Source organism: Agelaius tricolor, unplaced genomic scaffold, assembly GCF_023055355.1.
Source record: "Agelaius tricolor isolate 1412-34295 unplaced genomic scaffold, bAgeTri1.0.p SCAF_4, whole genome shotgun sequence".
Lineage (NCBI taxonomy): Eukaryota > Metazoa > Chordata > Aves > Passeriformes > Icteridae > Agelaius > Agelaius tricolor.
In genome coordinates this window covers 7,021,787-7,038,540 of record NW_027269264.1, presented here as the reverse complement: position 1 = coordinate 7,038,540, position 16,754 = coordinate 7,021,787, and the positions used below count along the sequence as shown (strand labels likewise).

The following is a 16,754-nucleotide window of genomic DNA, read 5'->3' as shown; positions in this document are numbered from 1 at the left end:
CAAGATTTACCGGATTTCTTCAAAGTGAGCTGTATGCATTCAGGCTGCCAAGTTTCTTTTGGTTATATGATTCCTGCTCCTGCTTTCTCCTTTCCTTTGGTCCTCCTCTGTTGTGACTGCACATATGACTGCAGTTGCTTGTGTTGGAGCTGATTACATTTTTCATTTCAGCAGAATAGTAAATTAGCTCCAGAAGCAGATATTGCATAATCCTAGAATTTATATGTAGTTTGGAGGAAATCATCAAATTTGTTAAAAATGCCTTTAAAATAGTTTGATCTAAATTTTAATGTCTTCCTCTTTATTCTTTATTCAGTAATTTGTAGCAAAAGTCTCATCTTCTGTGTAAACAAGAGCATGCCCATGAGGATTTACCCAAAAGCAAGTCCTGCTGGGCAGAAGGAAAGCTCACTGGCAGAAACAGCTTTGCACTTTCTTGGTGTGTGAGCTGTGACCACCACCAGAATCCTGTTAGTGTTTCTGTTTTCTCTGCATTGGGCCAAGCAGTTTTACCTGCTGAGCACAGAACTGAGACAGAAGAGGGCTGACCTGCCACTAACAGGCTGAGTAGATGAAGACTAGACTTGCCCACTGGCTTTTAAGGTACCTGTTCCATAAGGACCTGATGAATGAAAGTTACTTGAAGATGCCTATTTCATGCATAATGAACTACAGGCTATACTAATGGTGTCGGCCTGAAAAAGTACTGACTGAATCAGGCTCAGTGTAATCACTGTCTTCACCCACCAGAATCCTTTTCCTCTTCTTGGTGCTAAATACCCTCAAAACCACAGGTGCCTGAGAGCCTGATTGTTACAAACTCTCCAGCTCTATTCCTTCCCAGCAAGTACTTGGCTTCCATAACTATAGGCTTTAAATTCTTGTTGCATGATCCTTGCACACAGCTAGGGGACTAGGACTTGCTGTAACCCGTGTATCTACAATGATGAGCTGTGTTTAGCTGTTGGAATAAGTTAAGCCTTTTTGATTGAGTTAAAGATGCACAGGAGAAACTCTGCTAGAATAAATAAAAACCTCTGGTAGGCAGGTACAGGGATGATTTCTGCTGTCACAACTGGGATCAGATGGGATTATTTACTCTAGTCAATCTAAGGCATGCCCAGGTTTGTATGTGAAGTCAGCTCCAGTCTCTCCGTCATTCGTGCACTCCCTCATCTCAGGCCAGGACTGTAACTCTTAGCAGTCTCTGTTGGCTACTTCTGCAGTGTTTAAACACAACAATCCTGAGCTTGATTTTCAGCAAAGGGAAGTAACAACAACAAGGCAAACTCAGTTTTCTTTTTCCTTTATAACTCACCAAGGATTATTTCTTATCAGAAGTGTTCTGTGACTGAAGGGCATCTGCTCAGATCTCAGCCACAGATGTGTCCTCAAGAGCTAGCAAAATTTTCTTAGTAAGAGCTGGAAAGTCCTGCTAAGACTCTTATTGAAAAATGCCCAGAAAACAAGACCCTCTGCTAGACCTGGAGTTGATTAGCTACTTCAGAAAAGGACTGGGCCCTCTTGCTAATGGGATTGTACAGCTGCAGAGAAAAACATGTGGTAATGGCTCTCATGTGGAATTATTCTGAAGATGATTTGTGTTTGCTCTGCTAATGCCTGTGCCCTCTTTTCACCCACCTTGCAGGAATCAGCTGTGGAGTGCCTCCAACTTTAGAAAATGGATATTATTCAGCTGAGGACTTTTTTGCTGGCAGTACTATTACCTATCACTGTAACAGTGGCTACTATTTGTTGGGTGACTCCAGGATGCTCTGCCTGGACAATGGAAGCTGGAACAGCATTTCACCATCATGCCTTGGTAAGATGTGCCATACATTTGGCTGCATGCACTGACAATCTCACACTTCTCCTGTGCCCTTAGGTTTGAGCAGACATTGATTCTGAAATTGTGGAGGCTAACCATAATCCCACAGTCCAAAATATTCACTTTTCTGAAATAACATGCTCAGCCTTACGTGAAACCAAACCACATTCTGTCACCTTTTTCTGTCCATCCTCTTGTATGCCCCATATCCTGCTTTTATCAAACATATATAAAATTATATAGGCCTGCATTGCACTCCCAACCTTTCTCCTGCAATCCTTGCATTCTGTGCTTCTGACCTGTGCATTTTGTTGCTCTTCAGCATGCTATCAGTGTTTCATGCTCTCTGACCAGGTTCTTTTAAATATTTCACACATGGACATTGTGTATTTAATATCAGATTTACTGACCTGAGGACAGTAGATGCTGCACAGGATTTTCAATCAAGCCGAGTGATACAAAATGGACTGCATAGCACGAGAGAAACAAATTCAAGTTACTTAACAAAATTCAGCAATTGTAATACACAGTTTAGGTATAATTCCAGTGCGTTTTGCATTATCAAGCTCTGTAATATGTTCACCCTCATGACCTTGCACATGCCCAGTAGCTGGGAATGAATGTGTGAGGACAGCTCAAGCCCATTGGTACCTGACATTTATACCTCTTGTTGACCATGTGTTCATTTCCACTCCTCTATGCTGGTCTGGCTAACTCAGAAGACATTCACACTCTTTAATGAGCTCAAGGAGAAGCATTTACACTGTCAGTTGATCCACTCAACTGTTAGTTGATGTTTACCTGAACAAAAGGCCACCTTGCTGTCTCCTTAGTCCCTAACTTAATGGGCAGATCACCTCTGCCAGTGTTCTCTGAGCCTTTTTCTGTTGTGGGGGTTTTTTGGTGGGTCAGATATGCCTGCCAGCAAGCAGCTGCAGCTTTGAGAGTGCTGGGAGTACACTTGTGACCGCAGTTCATACAGTTGCCACACCTTAACTTACTTGCTGTTCAGTTGGGTCTGATGTGCCAGGTGCAGTGGCACAAGCTGAAAGGTGTGAGAGGCTGGCATTGGACTGTGTACCGAGGACTAGGTGTCACTAGTCTTGCAGGGCCATGTCTCTAGCATTCCCCTGCTGGAGTCCACTACCTAGCTGTACTTGGATTGCTGCATCTGGTTGTGCTGGATCTTAGCCATGGGAATTGCATGGTAAAAAACTGGCAAGATTTGTGTTTGACTCCTAATTCTTTGTAGGTATAGCACATATTTTTTTCAGTCAAGACAAGCAAAAGAAATTACCAATGTCTTTTAGTTCTGCCAAAATTCACTTTTGAGTAGGATCCATCTAGTTTTGTAGCATCCTGTCCAGCAGCACTTCCTCAGAATCTACAAACATCATCCCAGGTACGTCAAGGCTGTCCAAATAGTTCAACTTCCATGCTGTAGGAGTCACAACGTTCAGAAGGAAAAAGCCTGCGCCCCACCTTCCAGCTTGCCTTGTCTCTCCTAAAGCTACGTTATGGGAAAATGAAAACAAGAGTGGATTTGGCACCCTGACCCACCATTTACCTTTCTGACTCATGCTACAGGGAGGTGCTAACAAATCCTGGCACACCTATGCCCTGAAGCATTCCTTTTGTTCTGTTAGGGTCTGATTCACCATGTAGTTCCACCCCACTGGAAGTCTCTTGCCTAACAAGACATTACAGAAGAAGCAGTCATTCCAGTTCTGCTGTGGCAGCACTTTGCATTCCCCTGGTACTTGTGTAATTGGCAACTGTCTTGGTATTACAGTGCAGCTGTCATGCTGCATATCAGAAAGAAACTCCTTTTCTTTTCAACGTGTTGTGGTCCTTTCATGCTGATCAGACTCATCCAGTAGTGAAGAATAACCCTCCAATTCAGTAAATTTTCTTGCTTTTTTAACCAGTGATTTTTTACTGGAAATGGGCAAAGAACCCAAACTGTGTGTCTGCATGGCATACCTTGATCAACAGGGGTCCTGTAGCAGGGCATTTAGATCAAGAATTGTTCTACCTCTCTCTAACAGTATGAAACAAGCATTTTTATAGAGAAGAATAATCCCTGAGAATAATCCCTGATGCCAGCACTTTTCAATTAGATACTTTGAAATTGATTTTTTGCAATTTTGATTCATTGTTTTCATACCAAGGATGCTTCCTTACTTAATCCTTGTCAAGATTAAAAGATTTTATGAAGTATTCTGGAGTGAGGGATTTTTTTTTTATTTTGTTTTTGCAGCATAGCATCAAACTACACGGATCATAAATTATCAGTTGGGATTTCTAGGTGCTACTATCATGTAAATAGTTAATTATAATAACTAATATATTTTGATTTATTTTTAACTCTTCTGGCAACTGCATGCTCTTTTTGGGCCTAGTCTAATTATCTTCACCAAAGATGGGGCTCTTATATTTTCAGAGTGTTTCTCCTCTTGGCTAAGTATTCCTGTCTTCTTAGTAGGAATGTTGAGATCAAGAGGATTTCCCAAGCAAGAGTTTAAAATCCTGCTAAAATCCTTCCTTAGGGTGTCTACACAGACTGGTAGTACAATAGTTACAATATCTGTTCTTTTGCAGTTTGGAAACCAGATACTTTATGTGGAAGTAGTGACTGAAAGTTAGTAACATTTATCTCTGATATTCTCATGTTGTGCAATACTGCTGAGTAAATTATAATTAAAATTACAATAAAACTTTACAGTGAGTTATAAATATTTGTTTAAATATTAAGTATTTTTACCAATGGATGAAAAATGTGATTGCAGTAAGTGATTTTTAATTGTACTACTTAAAGTAATTCCTGTTGACAGTAAGGCAGAAATTTAAAGCAAATGCTTGCTATAAATAACACACTAGAGACATGGGTTTTGTGAGTTTGTTTTGTTTTGTTTTTTGCAGATGTTGATGAATGCGCTGTTGGATCAGATTGTGATAAGCACGCATCTTGTCTCAACACAAACGGATCCTATGTTTGCACTTGCATCCCTCCTTACACGGGAGATGGCAAAAAATGTGCAGGTATGGGAAAGAAAAACATCCAGCTAGCATTTCTGAGATTCTGTATAGGCCAGTATCCTTCCTTCCAGTTGCGAGACAACAATTGATATCTATGACAGACATGCTTTCATCTTCAGGTTGATTTAGTCTGGATGGGGCTGTGATAGTGTCTCCTTTTGTTTCTTGAAAACTCACCTCTCCGTGAGCATACAGCTGTCACTGGCATGCTGCTCCAAGACATACACACATGAAAAAACCTAATTGCATGCCAAGCACAAGACCTGGGAAGGCCACAGTGTTTCACTTCTCACAGCAAAGCTGCGCAGTGAAGAAACATTTTAATACAGGCTTCTGAGTAGGGCTAGAGCTACCTGTGGAAACATTAAACAAAGTAACTTTGGAAGAAGATAACTAGACAGTGACATAGGTTGGCATAAAAGGTAGTTGAGCAGTTTTCATTTTCAGGGATGGACCTGCTGGAATGGGCTTTCCCTCACAGAGGGAGAAATTACTGTAAGATATGTTTGCTTCTGACAAGGAATGTAAACTCAGTTACAGAGGGCTCTTCCACGTCCTTAAACTTGGAGATTAGCTTACTTGCATGAGTCTTCAGTCATTAACATATAAAAGAGAAAAGGCTGTAAACTACTTATGTAAACTACTTCAGTGTTTTCCATGTGCTTTGCCTTCTACTTTCAGCAAATTCCCAAGGATATCTCTTGTAATTTATTCATAAAACCTGACACATAAGTTTGTTATTTGTAGTTTCCCTCTTTCTCCTCAGAACCTGTGAAATGCCATAATCCAGGAAATCCAGAGCATGGTCATTTACATGGGGATACTTACAGTGTTGGCAGTCAAGTAACATTTTCCTGCAAAGAAGGGTTCCAGCTGACAGGAGCGATGAAACTTACTTGCATGGAGTCCGGAGAGTGGAGCCACCCAACACCCTATTGTGAAGGTTGGTTCCTAGGGGTAATGCATGCTGAAATGTGATTTTAACATTAGACAGATTGGGAGGGGAAAAGTAATAGTGAAGAGCCGTTAAGAGACCATGGCAGCTTATGAAACCCTGTCCTAACAGATCTGGATGTCAGTGTTGAAGTCTTTGTTCTCTTAAGACATAAGAACAGTTGTCATGTCTGTAGTGGTTCTCTCTTACGCAGATTCTCCAGTGCGTCAGAGGTATAGACTCAGTCTAATGCAAGCATTAGAAGTGTTCTTCTAATTCTAATTCTTCTCCACCCAGCTTTCCATTTTCAAGCAATTAATCACTTAAAGACCATTAACTGTCTCAGTGGATTAAAAGCAACCCGAAAGGACAGGCTGATGCATGTACATAGTCATGGTATAATAGCAGAAATTGTTTCTTTAGAAAACCAGAACAAATGAGATGAAGCAACAGGTAAAGTGAAGAGTTGACAAAGACTGTCTGAGCAAAAAACAATTACTTTGTCCATAGAGAGGGGTAGATATGGAGTCCTCTTGATAACCAAGCATGTGGTTTGTAGCATGGTTAAAACTGCCTACTTCAAATTAGTTCAGTTTCTCAGTAAGGTGAATTCAGATAAAGAGTCCTAAATGTCACTTACAGATTAGTCAAGAACTCATTGTTACCTAGGGCTTTATATTTCTTCAAATCTTTTCAGAGAAAACAAAGCAAATCCTAATTTTCTGTTCATTTTTGTTTGTGTTATATCAACCTCTCTTGTATTCCTGTCTTTTTAAAGCTATATCCTGTGGTGATCCAGTTATTCCAGAGAACAGTGCCATTTTTGGCTCAAATTTTACATACGATAATAAGGTGGTGTACAGGTAGGAATTCAGTATGTTTGAAGTGCTGTATTAATAACTGATTGACAATCTGGCAGCAAATAAGAGTATGGCTGAATTGAGAGATTGGTTGAAATGAAGGAGAGGAGCAAGATGGGATTAAAATAATGGAAAGACATTTGATTATAGAGTGGCTGTTCATTAGCAGAGCTGAATGTTTACTCCAGTGCTACTTCTCTATTTCCTGAAAAGAAAGATGGTTTATGCAGGTGTGGATGATGAGAAAAAAGGGATGACTAATTATGTTGTGCATAAAAGGCCCTGTGTTTGATAGCATTTCTTTTCTTCTAATGCAGATGCAATGATGGATACAACTTGGTGGGTGAAAAGGAAATTCTGTGCCTTGCTAGTGGCATTTGGAGTCATGCTCCCCCCTCCTGTGAAATGGTGACATGCCCTAGCCCACAGGATATCAGCAATGGAAAGTACACACTCAGTGGCACAACCTATCTTTCCTCTGTATCATACACCTGTGACAATGGATACAGGTAAATGCACAAATGTGTCTGAGCCAAATGCAGGTGGCATGCTTGTTAGGTCTGACTTATATCTGAAAGAAAAAAGCTGGGATCATTGCTCAGAATAATAAAATACTAAAACAGAATTGGAAAAGCAGTTCAGAAAAGTCACTCAGGATTTGCTATATACATATGTAATGCTTTCATTTTACCATCAAACTTACAAAAATATTTTGAATATTCAGAAAAATAGTTTTTTATTATTTCTGAAAGTTTTCATTTGCCTTTAAATATCATTATACCTCTACAACTGTGGTTCATATTACTTTTGCTATTACTTTACAGCACCTTTTGTGAAGGAACTTTCTGGAAGTTACTAATTTACTCCTTTAACTCTTTGTACTAGTAATTTATTCTAAGTATTTGTTCTGTTTTACATTTGTAAGCAATTGTACTGCAAACATATTTTTAACATGCTGTAATTAAAAATTAACACATTAATGCTATATCCAAGGATGTGGCTGTACATGCAGGTTTCTGCCTCCCCTCATATCTGCTTGTACTTCTATCAGATATGCCCTGACATAAGTGGTCCCATATGGACCTGTTTAGGGATGACATTTTCCTGCAGCAATCATTTCCTTGTCTAGATGCAGCCAGGTAGGTGAAGTGTGTTCATTTGGTGAATGCTTTAATTCTATTAGTACAAATGGATAACTCAGCTGCAGTTAAGTGTAGTGTTAAGTCATAGATTTGCATTGTGGGTTTATCTGTACCCCACTAAACCAGGCAGTGCAATGAGTTTTTTGACTGTGGACTTTGGACATACAGGCAGAAAATACCACGTCAATTTTGATTCTTTGTCTTTACCTGTCTACCATAGCTTGGTGAGAGAGATCCTCTCTCCTGTGGTTACCACTCCAGAGGAAGCCCTCTCAAACAGTGTCCATCTTATGCATTATTTCTGGACCCAATCTCTTCTTTCAAGCACCTTTTAGGTGTTTTTAGTCTTAAACATATTGCCACGGGTAGGCAAAGCCCTACTTCCCTCATAAGGGCCTGTACCAAATCTGTAAAAGCATTACAGGTCAGTGTTCTTTTCCATTAACTTATTTCAGTCAGCTAAACATGGTGGTCTAATACAATTTGACACCAAATTGTAGGGAATCAGACACTCCCATGTAGGGCTCTCAGATATGATGTGGGCCCTACAGGGAACCCACAGACAGCTGACATAGCAGCTGGAGACAAGGGTCGTCTCAGAGAAGTGTTTCACACTCTGTTCAGACATCCGAGTCACACCATCTGAACCAATCCTGTTTCCTCAGATAATGAAACCAAAAAATATCATCAACTTCAAATGTGTGTGGCCATTCACTCAAGCAATATCCTTTACCTCCTGCAAGGACTGAATGCCTTTTTGTGAACAGACTTGAACTGGAGCTTTTCCTTCAGTGTCCTGGCTGAAGATAGTGTTTTAAGTCATTGAGTGAATCAGGTGTTAGGCAGAGGCCTAGTTGCAAGTCTCAAGACTGGCATGTTGTTGATGGCATACAAGTAAATTTTTAAGGTTACACAAGTATTTCTTTTGTGCTGAAAGAGGGGCAAAGCTGCAGCAGAAATGGTGTGTGTCTGCACAGACCCTTGAGGCTTCACAAGAAATCCACCAGCTTGCTCTTCAAAGTGATGTGAAGACCAGCCTTTTTTAATAGCATCAGGGGTGGTTTTCCATAAGCAAAGCGTGAGATTCTGGCCTCTACTAAAGTTAGTGAGAAAGACTCCCTAGTTTCACTGGGGCCAGAAAGCAAAGCAGCTCTTTCACTCTCCATCCCTCACCCAGAATGAAATGATGCCTTAATAATGATCTTTGTGTCTCAGCCTTCAGGGACCTTCTGTACTTGTCTGTGCATCTTCAGGGAGCTGGAACAGCACACCACCGGCTTGCAACATTGTGTCTTGTGGTCCCCCTCCTGCCATCCAAGATGCAGTCATCAAAGGAGATAACTTTACTTTTGGAAACACGGTCTCTTACACCTGTAAGGAAGGGTATGTAGATCAGCACTACTGGATCAGCACTACTGGATCAGGTTGGGTAAAACTGGTGCACTGTTTGATAAGTCCTTTCTAACTGCACACTAATTCATGTTTACTACTTCTGTCTTAACTTTTTGGAAGTTAAATGCAATGGAGATTTTTTTTGTGGGTGGTCAGGTTAGTATGAGACAGAGACATTTCTTAAAGTAGTTTCAGGGGAACTGAATACACTCAGGAAGAGAAGAATAGAGAGGAATCAGGGGAATGGTAGCACAATTCAATCAGAAACCCTTTTCCTTGGAGTTACTAGAGAACCAGTACTTCTCTGTTAAATTCAAGGCTCTGATCATAGCAAATTCTTTATGTCTCATCAGGGTGTAAGAATGCTTTTGATGCAGTTTAACAACTGTCTGCTGTGGTGTTCTAAATTCTATTTCCTTAAAATTAAGACTCTTTGTTTATTGAGGTGTATTATTTTAAATTTATTTTTATCTACTCTATGTGGAGAAATTTTCATCAAAGAGGAGGCTCAGTTTTGATGACATCAAGCATGAAAGTATAATGCTGGACTCTGATCCTGCAAGAACCTTTGCACACAATAATCTTTACAGCCTATAAGCAGTTGCATAAAATTTCTTGAAACTGTTCTGTCTAAAAGGCAGAGCAGGTAAGCAGAGCTTTTGCCAGTTTAGGTCCAAAGTGACTGAAGGATTTTCTGCTTTCTCTCGGTGTAAAATGGTAAATGACAAGCCAGCATTTTTCTTATAAATTGGCTTTGCAATGTTATTTGAAACATAATTGACACAAAGCATCCTTATTATGTTTTCTAGACTGTATTGTGATTTTAAAAGCTGCTTCTCTTTTCTGTGGAAGCATTTTAAATGGGGAAGGATAGCAGCATTTAAAGACTGTCACAGCTCTTTGCCTGTGACAGTGGATTATTTTAAACATTGGCACATAATAGGCTCTTTTTCTGGGGTCCAGTCATGAGGCCTTGAAAACAAATTCTGCAAAGAAGACAAAACAGTTTTACAGATGTTGCTTCAAGATCTGAACAGCCTGCAGTTGGAAAGTCAATGGGGACTTTGCAATAGTTATTGTTTCTTTGCTCTTTGCGAGAGCACACTACAGAGAAAAAAAATTAAGAAAACAGTTACAGGTACTGTGAGTACACTACTGCCTGTTGCATATTTAAGCAGCGGGGGTTTAAGTGGGATGATGAGCTGCATGGATTAATGCCTGTCCCTGCTTCCCAGAGACAGACTGGAGAACTACAGCTACACTAACAGTATTAATGTGGTAGAATTTTATTATAAATAATTTCACTGGGTTTTTTCCAGTCAGCATTAATTTTTTTTATTGACTTTCTAATATTTTTTAACAGTGAGTTTTTAGGAAGAAGTTATTTTAAAATTGCTATATGTGTTATTGGTAAGAGCACCTCTGGGTAACTCACTAAGAGGTTTCACTTTGCTTGCAAGTGTGAATATAGATTGAAAGGGCTAATACAGAAACCCAAAAGACCTTTCTAGGCTTTTCATCTCTTTCTTTTCCAATCAGTTTTGGTAAAAAGAAATAGTTTCTGAGTGGGATCATTTCCTTGAAGATTGCATGGACCATTACAGCACAATACTAGGTTTATTGTAGTACTTTGAGGCCAAAATGGAAGCTCAGAAATGGTCATTGGACAGACAGATGAGAGAGAGGTAAGGTGCACAAGGTGTGCTAGCATATCCACCTTTGTGATACTTCACTCATGGATATGTAGGCTTTAGGATTTTCCTTTTGAAGTTGATCATAGCTAATTTAAAAGATCCTGTTTTTCTGGGGTTCTAGCAACAAGCTCATACTGCAAGGGCTTCAGGAAACCTTAGGTAGAGTTTGACAGTGCTTGTATTTTTGACTTCCTATGTGGTTTCCTTATCCACAGTTACACATTAGTTGGCCCTGAAACCATAGAATGCTTAGCCAGTGGCAAGTGGAGTGTGAGCCACCAGCAGTGCCTGGCAGTATCCTGTGATGAACCACCCCATGTGGAAAATGCATCACCAGAGAGTGGCCACCGCCTCTTTGGTGATATAGCTTATTACTTCTGTTTGGATGGTTACAGCCTGGCTGATAACTCTCAGCTGCTTTGCAATGCAGAAGGGACATGGGTGCCTCCAGAGGGCAGGGACATGCCCCACTGCATAGCTGATTTTTGTGAAAAGCCATCCACCGTCTCATACAGCATCCTGGAGTCCATTAGTAAAGCCAAGTTTGCAGCTGGCTCTGTTGTGAGCTTCAAGTGCATGGAAGGCTTCGTTCTGAACACTTCAGCCAAGATTGAATGCCTGCGAGGGGGCCAGTGGAATCCTTCTCCTCTGAGCATCCAGTGCATCCCCGTCCGCTGTGGAGAGCCTCCCCACATTAGCAATGGCTATGCCAGTGGGTCCAACTACAGCTTTGGAGCAGTGGTGGCTTACAGCTGCAACAAGGGGTTCTACATCAAGGGAGAAAAGAAGCGGACCTGTGAGGCCACCGGCAACTGGAGTGGCAGTTTGCCCACATGCCACCCAGTGTCCTGTGGAGAGCCACCGCAGCTTGAGAATGGCTTTATTAAGGTACAGAATGTGATTTCTCATCTGCCTGGTACCATGGCAAACTGAATATATCTTCACAACTGTTGCTGTTGGGGTTTTCTTCCTTCTGTTTTGCTCTTCTGTTAAAACTGAGGAAGTACATGATTGGATAGGATAAGGAAGGGGAAAAGCGGGTGGATTTGCATCAGAATCATACCTGAAAAGCATGGCTATTTCCATGGGATTTCCTATCATAAAGTGGTTTATCAGTTAGGAGACATATTCAACTGATTTCCTTAATGTCTTAGTCTTCATTTATTTGGTTCTTGAGTAGCTTTCAAGTGCCTTCTTAGATTTGAAGAACTGATGCCAATTCACAAGCCTTGCTCTTTTCATTGCGATAAAAAAATCTGATATGCAATAGATAAATCACCTTGAGATATTTTTTCTTCTTTTGATGCAAGCACATTTCTTTACTGAAGTCAGAACTTCTCTTTCCTTAGCAAATTAAATTGCAACAATGTTGCACATTTGGTGCACAAGGACAATATTGTGGTAAGGAAGATCAAAACCACTATTATAAAGATTTAACATTGAATTTTTGAAGCATTTTTCTTCTGAGCATCCCTCTTCCTTCCTTAAATCCAGGGATTTAAGATATCAGGATACCAGATACCAGGGATACCAGATACCAGAGAATCTGCATTTGCTAAATTTGGAGGGTGGAGGTTGACATTCCAGTTCCACATGGGTTTCCAGCAGTACTAACAACAGTTTCTGTTCAGACTCCCACACAGATGCATCTTCTAATTAATGCATATCACTCTGTTTTGTCTTCCTTAGGTAGGATCACTCCCTCATTTATTCCTTACAGTTAGAAAAAATTTTTATTACCTTAATCAAAGCCCAGACTGCAACTTTTAGTTGCTCCTCAGCTGCCTGCTCAAGGCCCTGCAGCTGCATATGTGGCATTTATAAATGTCTCCTAGTTGCAGTAGATTTGAGGGCTCCAACCTTAGATACACACAGAAGCTAAAGAATCATGACAATAATAGGCCATTTGATGGCAGCTTCCCCTGATCCATTTTTTTCCCATCTTCCTTTCCACACCTATTTTGGTCTCATGGCTCAGGAAGGGAGAAAGCAGAGGAATTCTTTTCTAGCTTTTACGTTTAAGGCTTGAATTTTCTGTTTTATTTTGGTCTCAGATTTCCTGAAAAGAAGAGTGCATTATTTGAGGCAAGATATTTTGTGCCAGTTACTTGCCTTCATTCCTTCTGAGACAGCCTTTACTGCTGTCAGGTATTCAGCTAGAAGCTAGACCAGGAGAACACAAGAAATTAAATCAGTCTCCTGTTGCCCAAATCATGCATCTTCATTTCAGACATGTCTCTGTCTTAACTGTTTTCCAGGATACCACTGGGCACTTCTTTGAAAATCAGGCAAATTATCAGTGTGACTCTGGTTACCAGATGGTTGGGAGCCCAGTGTTTATCTGCCAAGCCAACCGGCAGTGGTACAGTGAATCGCCCCCTTACTGTGCTCCCCTCAGCTGCGGAAAACCACCATCCATCCAGCATGGCTACTCCAAGGGAGAAACTTTTGATATGGGCTCCAAAGTTGAGTTCTTCTGTGATGAAGGCTATGAGCTGATTGGAGATGTTTCATGGACATGTCAAAAGTCTGGGAAATGGAGCAAAAAGCAAAGCCCCAAATGTGTGCCAACAAAATGTCCAGAACCACCCCTAGCAGAAAATCAGCTGGTCTTGAGAGAAGTGTCTTACCAAATCGGTGTTGTACAGTTCTCCTGCAAGGAGGGTTATGTCTTGCATGGCTCCTCTGTACTGAAATGCTTGCCGTCCCAGCAGTGGAATGATTCCTTTCCCTTCTGCAAAGTTGTACAGTGTTCTGCACCTCCCTATATCCCCTTTGGGGACCCCTTGACTTCATCCCTTCATTTTGGAAGCACTGTGAAATACATCTGTGTGGATGGGTTTTTGCTGAAGGGTGAGTCCACCATCAGGTGCCAGGCTGATGGCTCATGGAGCTTGCCTTTGCCAGAATGTATTCCTGTGGAGTGTCCTCAACCAGAAGAAATTCAGAACGGCATAGTTGATGTGCAGGGCCTCACCTTCCTTAGCACAGCCCTCTACACATGTAAACCAGGTTTTGAACTTCTAGGGAACACAACTGTCCTCTGTGGAGAAGATGGACAGTGGCTTGGGGGAAAGCCAGTTTGCAAACCTATTCAATGCCCAAGGCCTAAGAAGATTCTCAATGGCAAATACTCATTCACAAATTTCCATTATGGACAGACAGTTAGGTATTTCTGTGACAGAGGTTTCCAGCTCCAAGGGGAGGAAACACTGAGATGCCTAGAAACGGGAGAGTGGAGTACAGAGGTTCCCTCTTGCAAGGCCATAAATTGCCAGCCCCCTCAACCCATTGAGAATGGCTTTGTGGAGGGTGCAGATTATAGCTATGGGGCCATGGTCATTTACAGCTGTGTGCCAGGCTTCCAGCTGTCAGGCCTTGCCATGCAGACCTGTGAAGAATCTGGGTGGTCTAGCTCTACACCAACCTGCCTTCCGACAGACTGTGGCCTGCCTCCTCACATTGACTTCGGAGAGTACGTGCAGCTGAGACACGGGGAAAGGCGTCCCGACCAGGAGAGTGTTACAAAGAACCCCTCCCTTTCACATGTGTTGCTGGCTGACAACATGAAGGACTTCAAAAGTTCCTTGAAGGAAGACAGTGCAATGCAGCTCACCACTTTCTTATTTGGAACTATTATTTTATACACATGTTACTCTGGCTACGAGCTGCTGGGAAACCCTGTTCTAGCTTGCCAAGAAGATGGGGCTTGGAACGGCACTGCCCCTGCCTGTGTCTCAATAGAGTGCACCTTGCCATCCCCCCCAGAGAATGGTTTTTTGCACGTCACAGAGAACAGGCTTGGCAGTGCAGTGAAGTACACCTGCAGGCCAGGATTCACACTGGTTGGCTCTGACACACGGCTGTGTTTGCAAAGTCGGCAGTGGAGTCACACTGCTCCTTACTGCAAAGCATTAATGTGCAATTCACCTAACCATCCTTTGAATGGGAAGGTAAGAGGGGAAAACTACACATATGGGAGTGTTGTCTACTATGAATGTGATCCTGGTTACCAGTTAAATGGACCCTCAGAGAGGAGATGCCAAGAGAGCCAGAAATGGGATGGCAGTGAACCAATCTGCATTCCTGTTTCCTGCGGCCCACCACCGGTTCTGGAGAACGGTCAGGTAACTGGAGAGGACTACACATTCCAGAGACATACAGAGTATAGGTGCAACGAAGGTTTCCTGTTAGATGGCGACAGGAGTAGAGTCTGCCTTGAAAATGGAAGCTGGAGTGGAATCACTCCAGTTTGCAAAGCTGTGATCTGCCCTGTGCCGCTGCCTCTTCCCAATGGGAGAACTACTGGCTCAGATTTCAGCTTTAATAAAGAAGTGCACTATCACTGCAATAATGGTTATAGCCTGCAAGGAGCATCGACGCTTACCTGTCGGCGTGACGGTACCTGGGACTCAGAAGCACCACACTGTGAACCAGTCATTTGTGGACCCCCTGAAGACATCTCGCATGGCTTTCTGAATGGCTCAGCCTTCACTTTTGGGGAATTTGTCCACTATATATGCTTCCCTGGTTATGAGCTGCATGGCAATCCCTTACGGCAATGCCTGTCCAATGGCTCCTGGAGTGGGAGCCTTCCGTCTTGCCTACCCTGTGTGTGTCCTACACCACAGATTCAAAATGGGATCGTTCTTGGTACAGATTTCAGCTGTGGGATAAGTGTGCAGTTTCAATGCCTGGAGGGCTTCAAGCTGCTGGGACCTCCTGAAGTCACCTGTGAGGCAGCTGGCAAATGGAGTTCTGGGTTTCCTCGCTGCGGACAGATTTCCTGTGGGGTTCCACCCATCATCCCCAACACATTTATCAATGGGAGCAGCTCTGAAGATGAGAACACAATCATCTATACCTGCTTGACAGGTTTTGTCATGAAGGGGGGTCCAGAACTGACTTGTGTTGAGACAGGTGTGTGGAAGAAGCCATACCCAAGCTGTGAGCTCTTAAGCTGTGGGCCACCACCATCTATCCCAAATGCAGAGGTTCTTGGGAACATTTACACCTATGGAAGTAAGGTCCAGTACAGGTAAGGATGATACTGCTATTCTGTTTTCATTAAAAGTCTCTGAAGGAAAGAAGATAGAAGGTTCATGTACCTTCAGTTAGTGCAAGTTTCTACATACTCAGGTTGACAAAGCTCACATTGCCATGCACTTTATAAAATACTATTTGGACCACTCAGGAAAACTCCAGAAAGGCATTTCAGCCTGTTGGGCTGATGCCTCCACTGAGTTTAATTTCCCATTTCCATTTGCTTTCTTATTCTCTTCCACTGAAGCACTGTTTTCAACATATAGAGTTTTTTATCAGGTGACAGCAACAGTCAGCAGGGTGTGCAGCTTCTCTCCTCTTGGCATTGTATTTATGGTTTCCTTCTGCTTCAGGTGCTCTTGTAATACAAAAGACTTGATATCCCTCTTCTCCCATTATCTGCACTGCAGCACTGTGCTGTCTGGAGCACTGGAGCAAGTTACTCCTTTGACAGATATGAGAAACTGAGGGGTTTTTGTTAATTTCCTGGAGTACTTTTGCTGCCCACTACTAAACCCACTAGTGCAAACCAGTTGAGTTGTTCTTGGTAAAGCACCATTGAGTCAGCCTTGGGTGTCTAAGCAAGGCTAAGGCTTAGTTTGTTCTTGGAAGAAAGTGAGATCATCTTTAGAATTGCTTGGTGCTCATACACTCTCTTTACCTCGCCAAAGGCCCTCCTAGCAAAGAGATGGGCAGTGTGGAAATTGCCCTAAAACTTCCTAAACTACCCTCTGAGTACTGAAGCCACCAACTCATTTTCCATTGTGATGCTACAGCAGCATGAAACAGCTGGAAATGAAGTCTGAAGTCTCCAGCTCTTGC

General features: G+C 42.1%; 1 protein-coding gene across 1 annotated transcript in view; it reads left to right on the top strand.

Annotated features, from left to right (window-relative positions):
- SVEP1 (sushi, von Willebrand factor type A, EGF and pentraxin domain containing 1) overlaps positions 1-16,754 on the top strand; it is a 115,473-nt gene that overhangs the window by 74,834 nt on the left and 23,885 nt on the right. The window contains exons 31-38 of the mRNA XM_071424471.1: positions 1,649-1,822; positions 4,751-4,870; positions 5,634-5,810; positions 6,580-6,664; positions 6,979-7,170; positions 9,019-9,186; positions 11,105-11,777; positions 13,148-15,927. Coding sequence (XP_071280572.1) covers positions 1,649-1,822; positions 4,751-4,870; positions 5,634-5,810; positions 6,580-6,664; positions 6,979-7,170; positions 9,019-9,186; positions 11,105-11,777; positions 13,148-15,927 — 4,369 coding nt within the window. The remainder of the gene's footprint in view (positions 1-1,648; positions 1,823-4,750; positions 4,871-5,633; positions 5,811-6,579; positions 6,665-6,978; positions 7,171-9,018; positions 9,187-11,104; positions 11,778-13,147; positions 15,928-16,754) is intronic.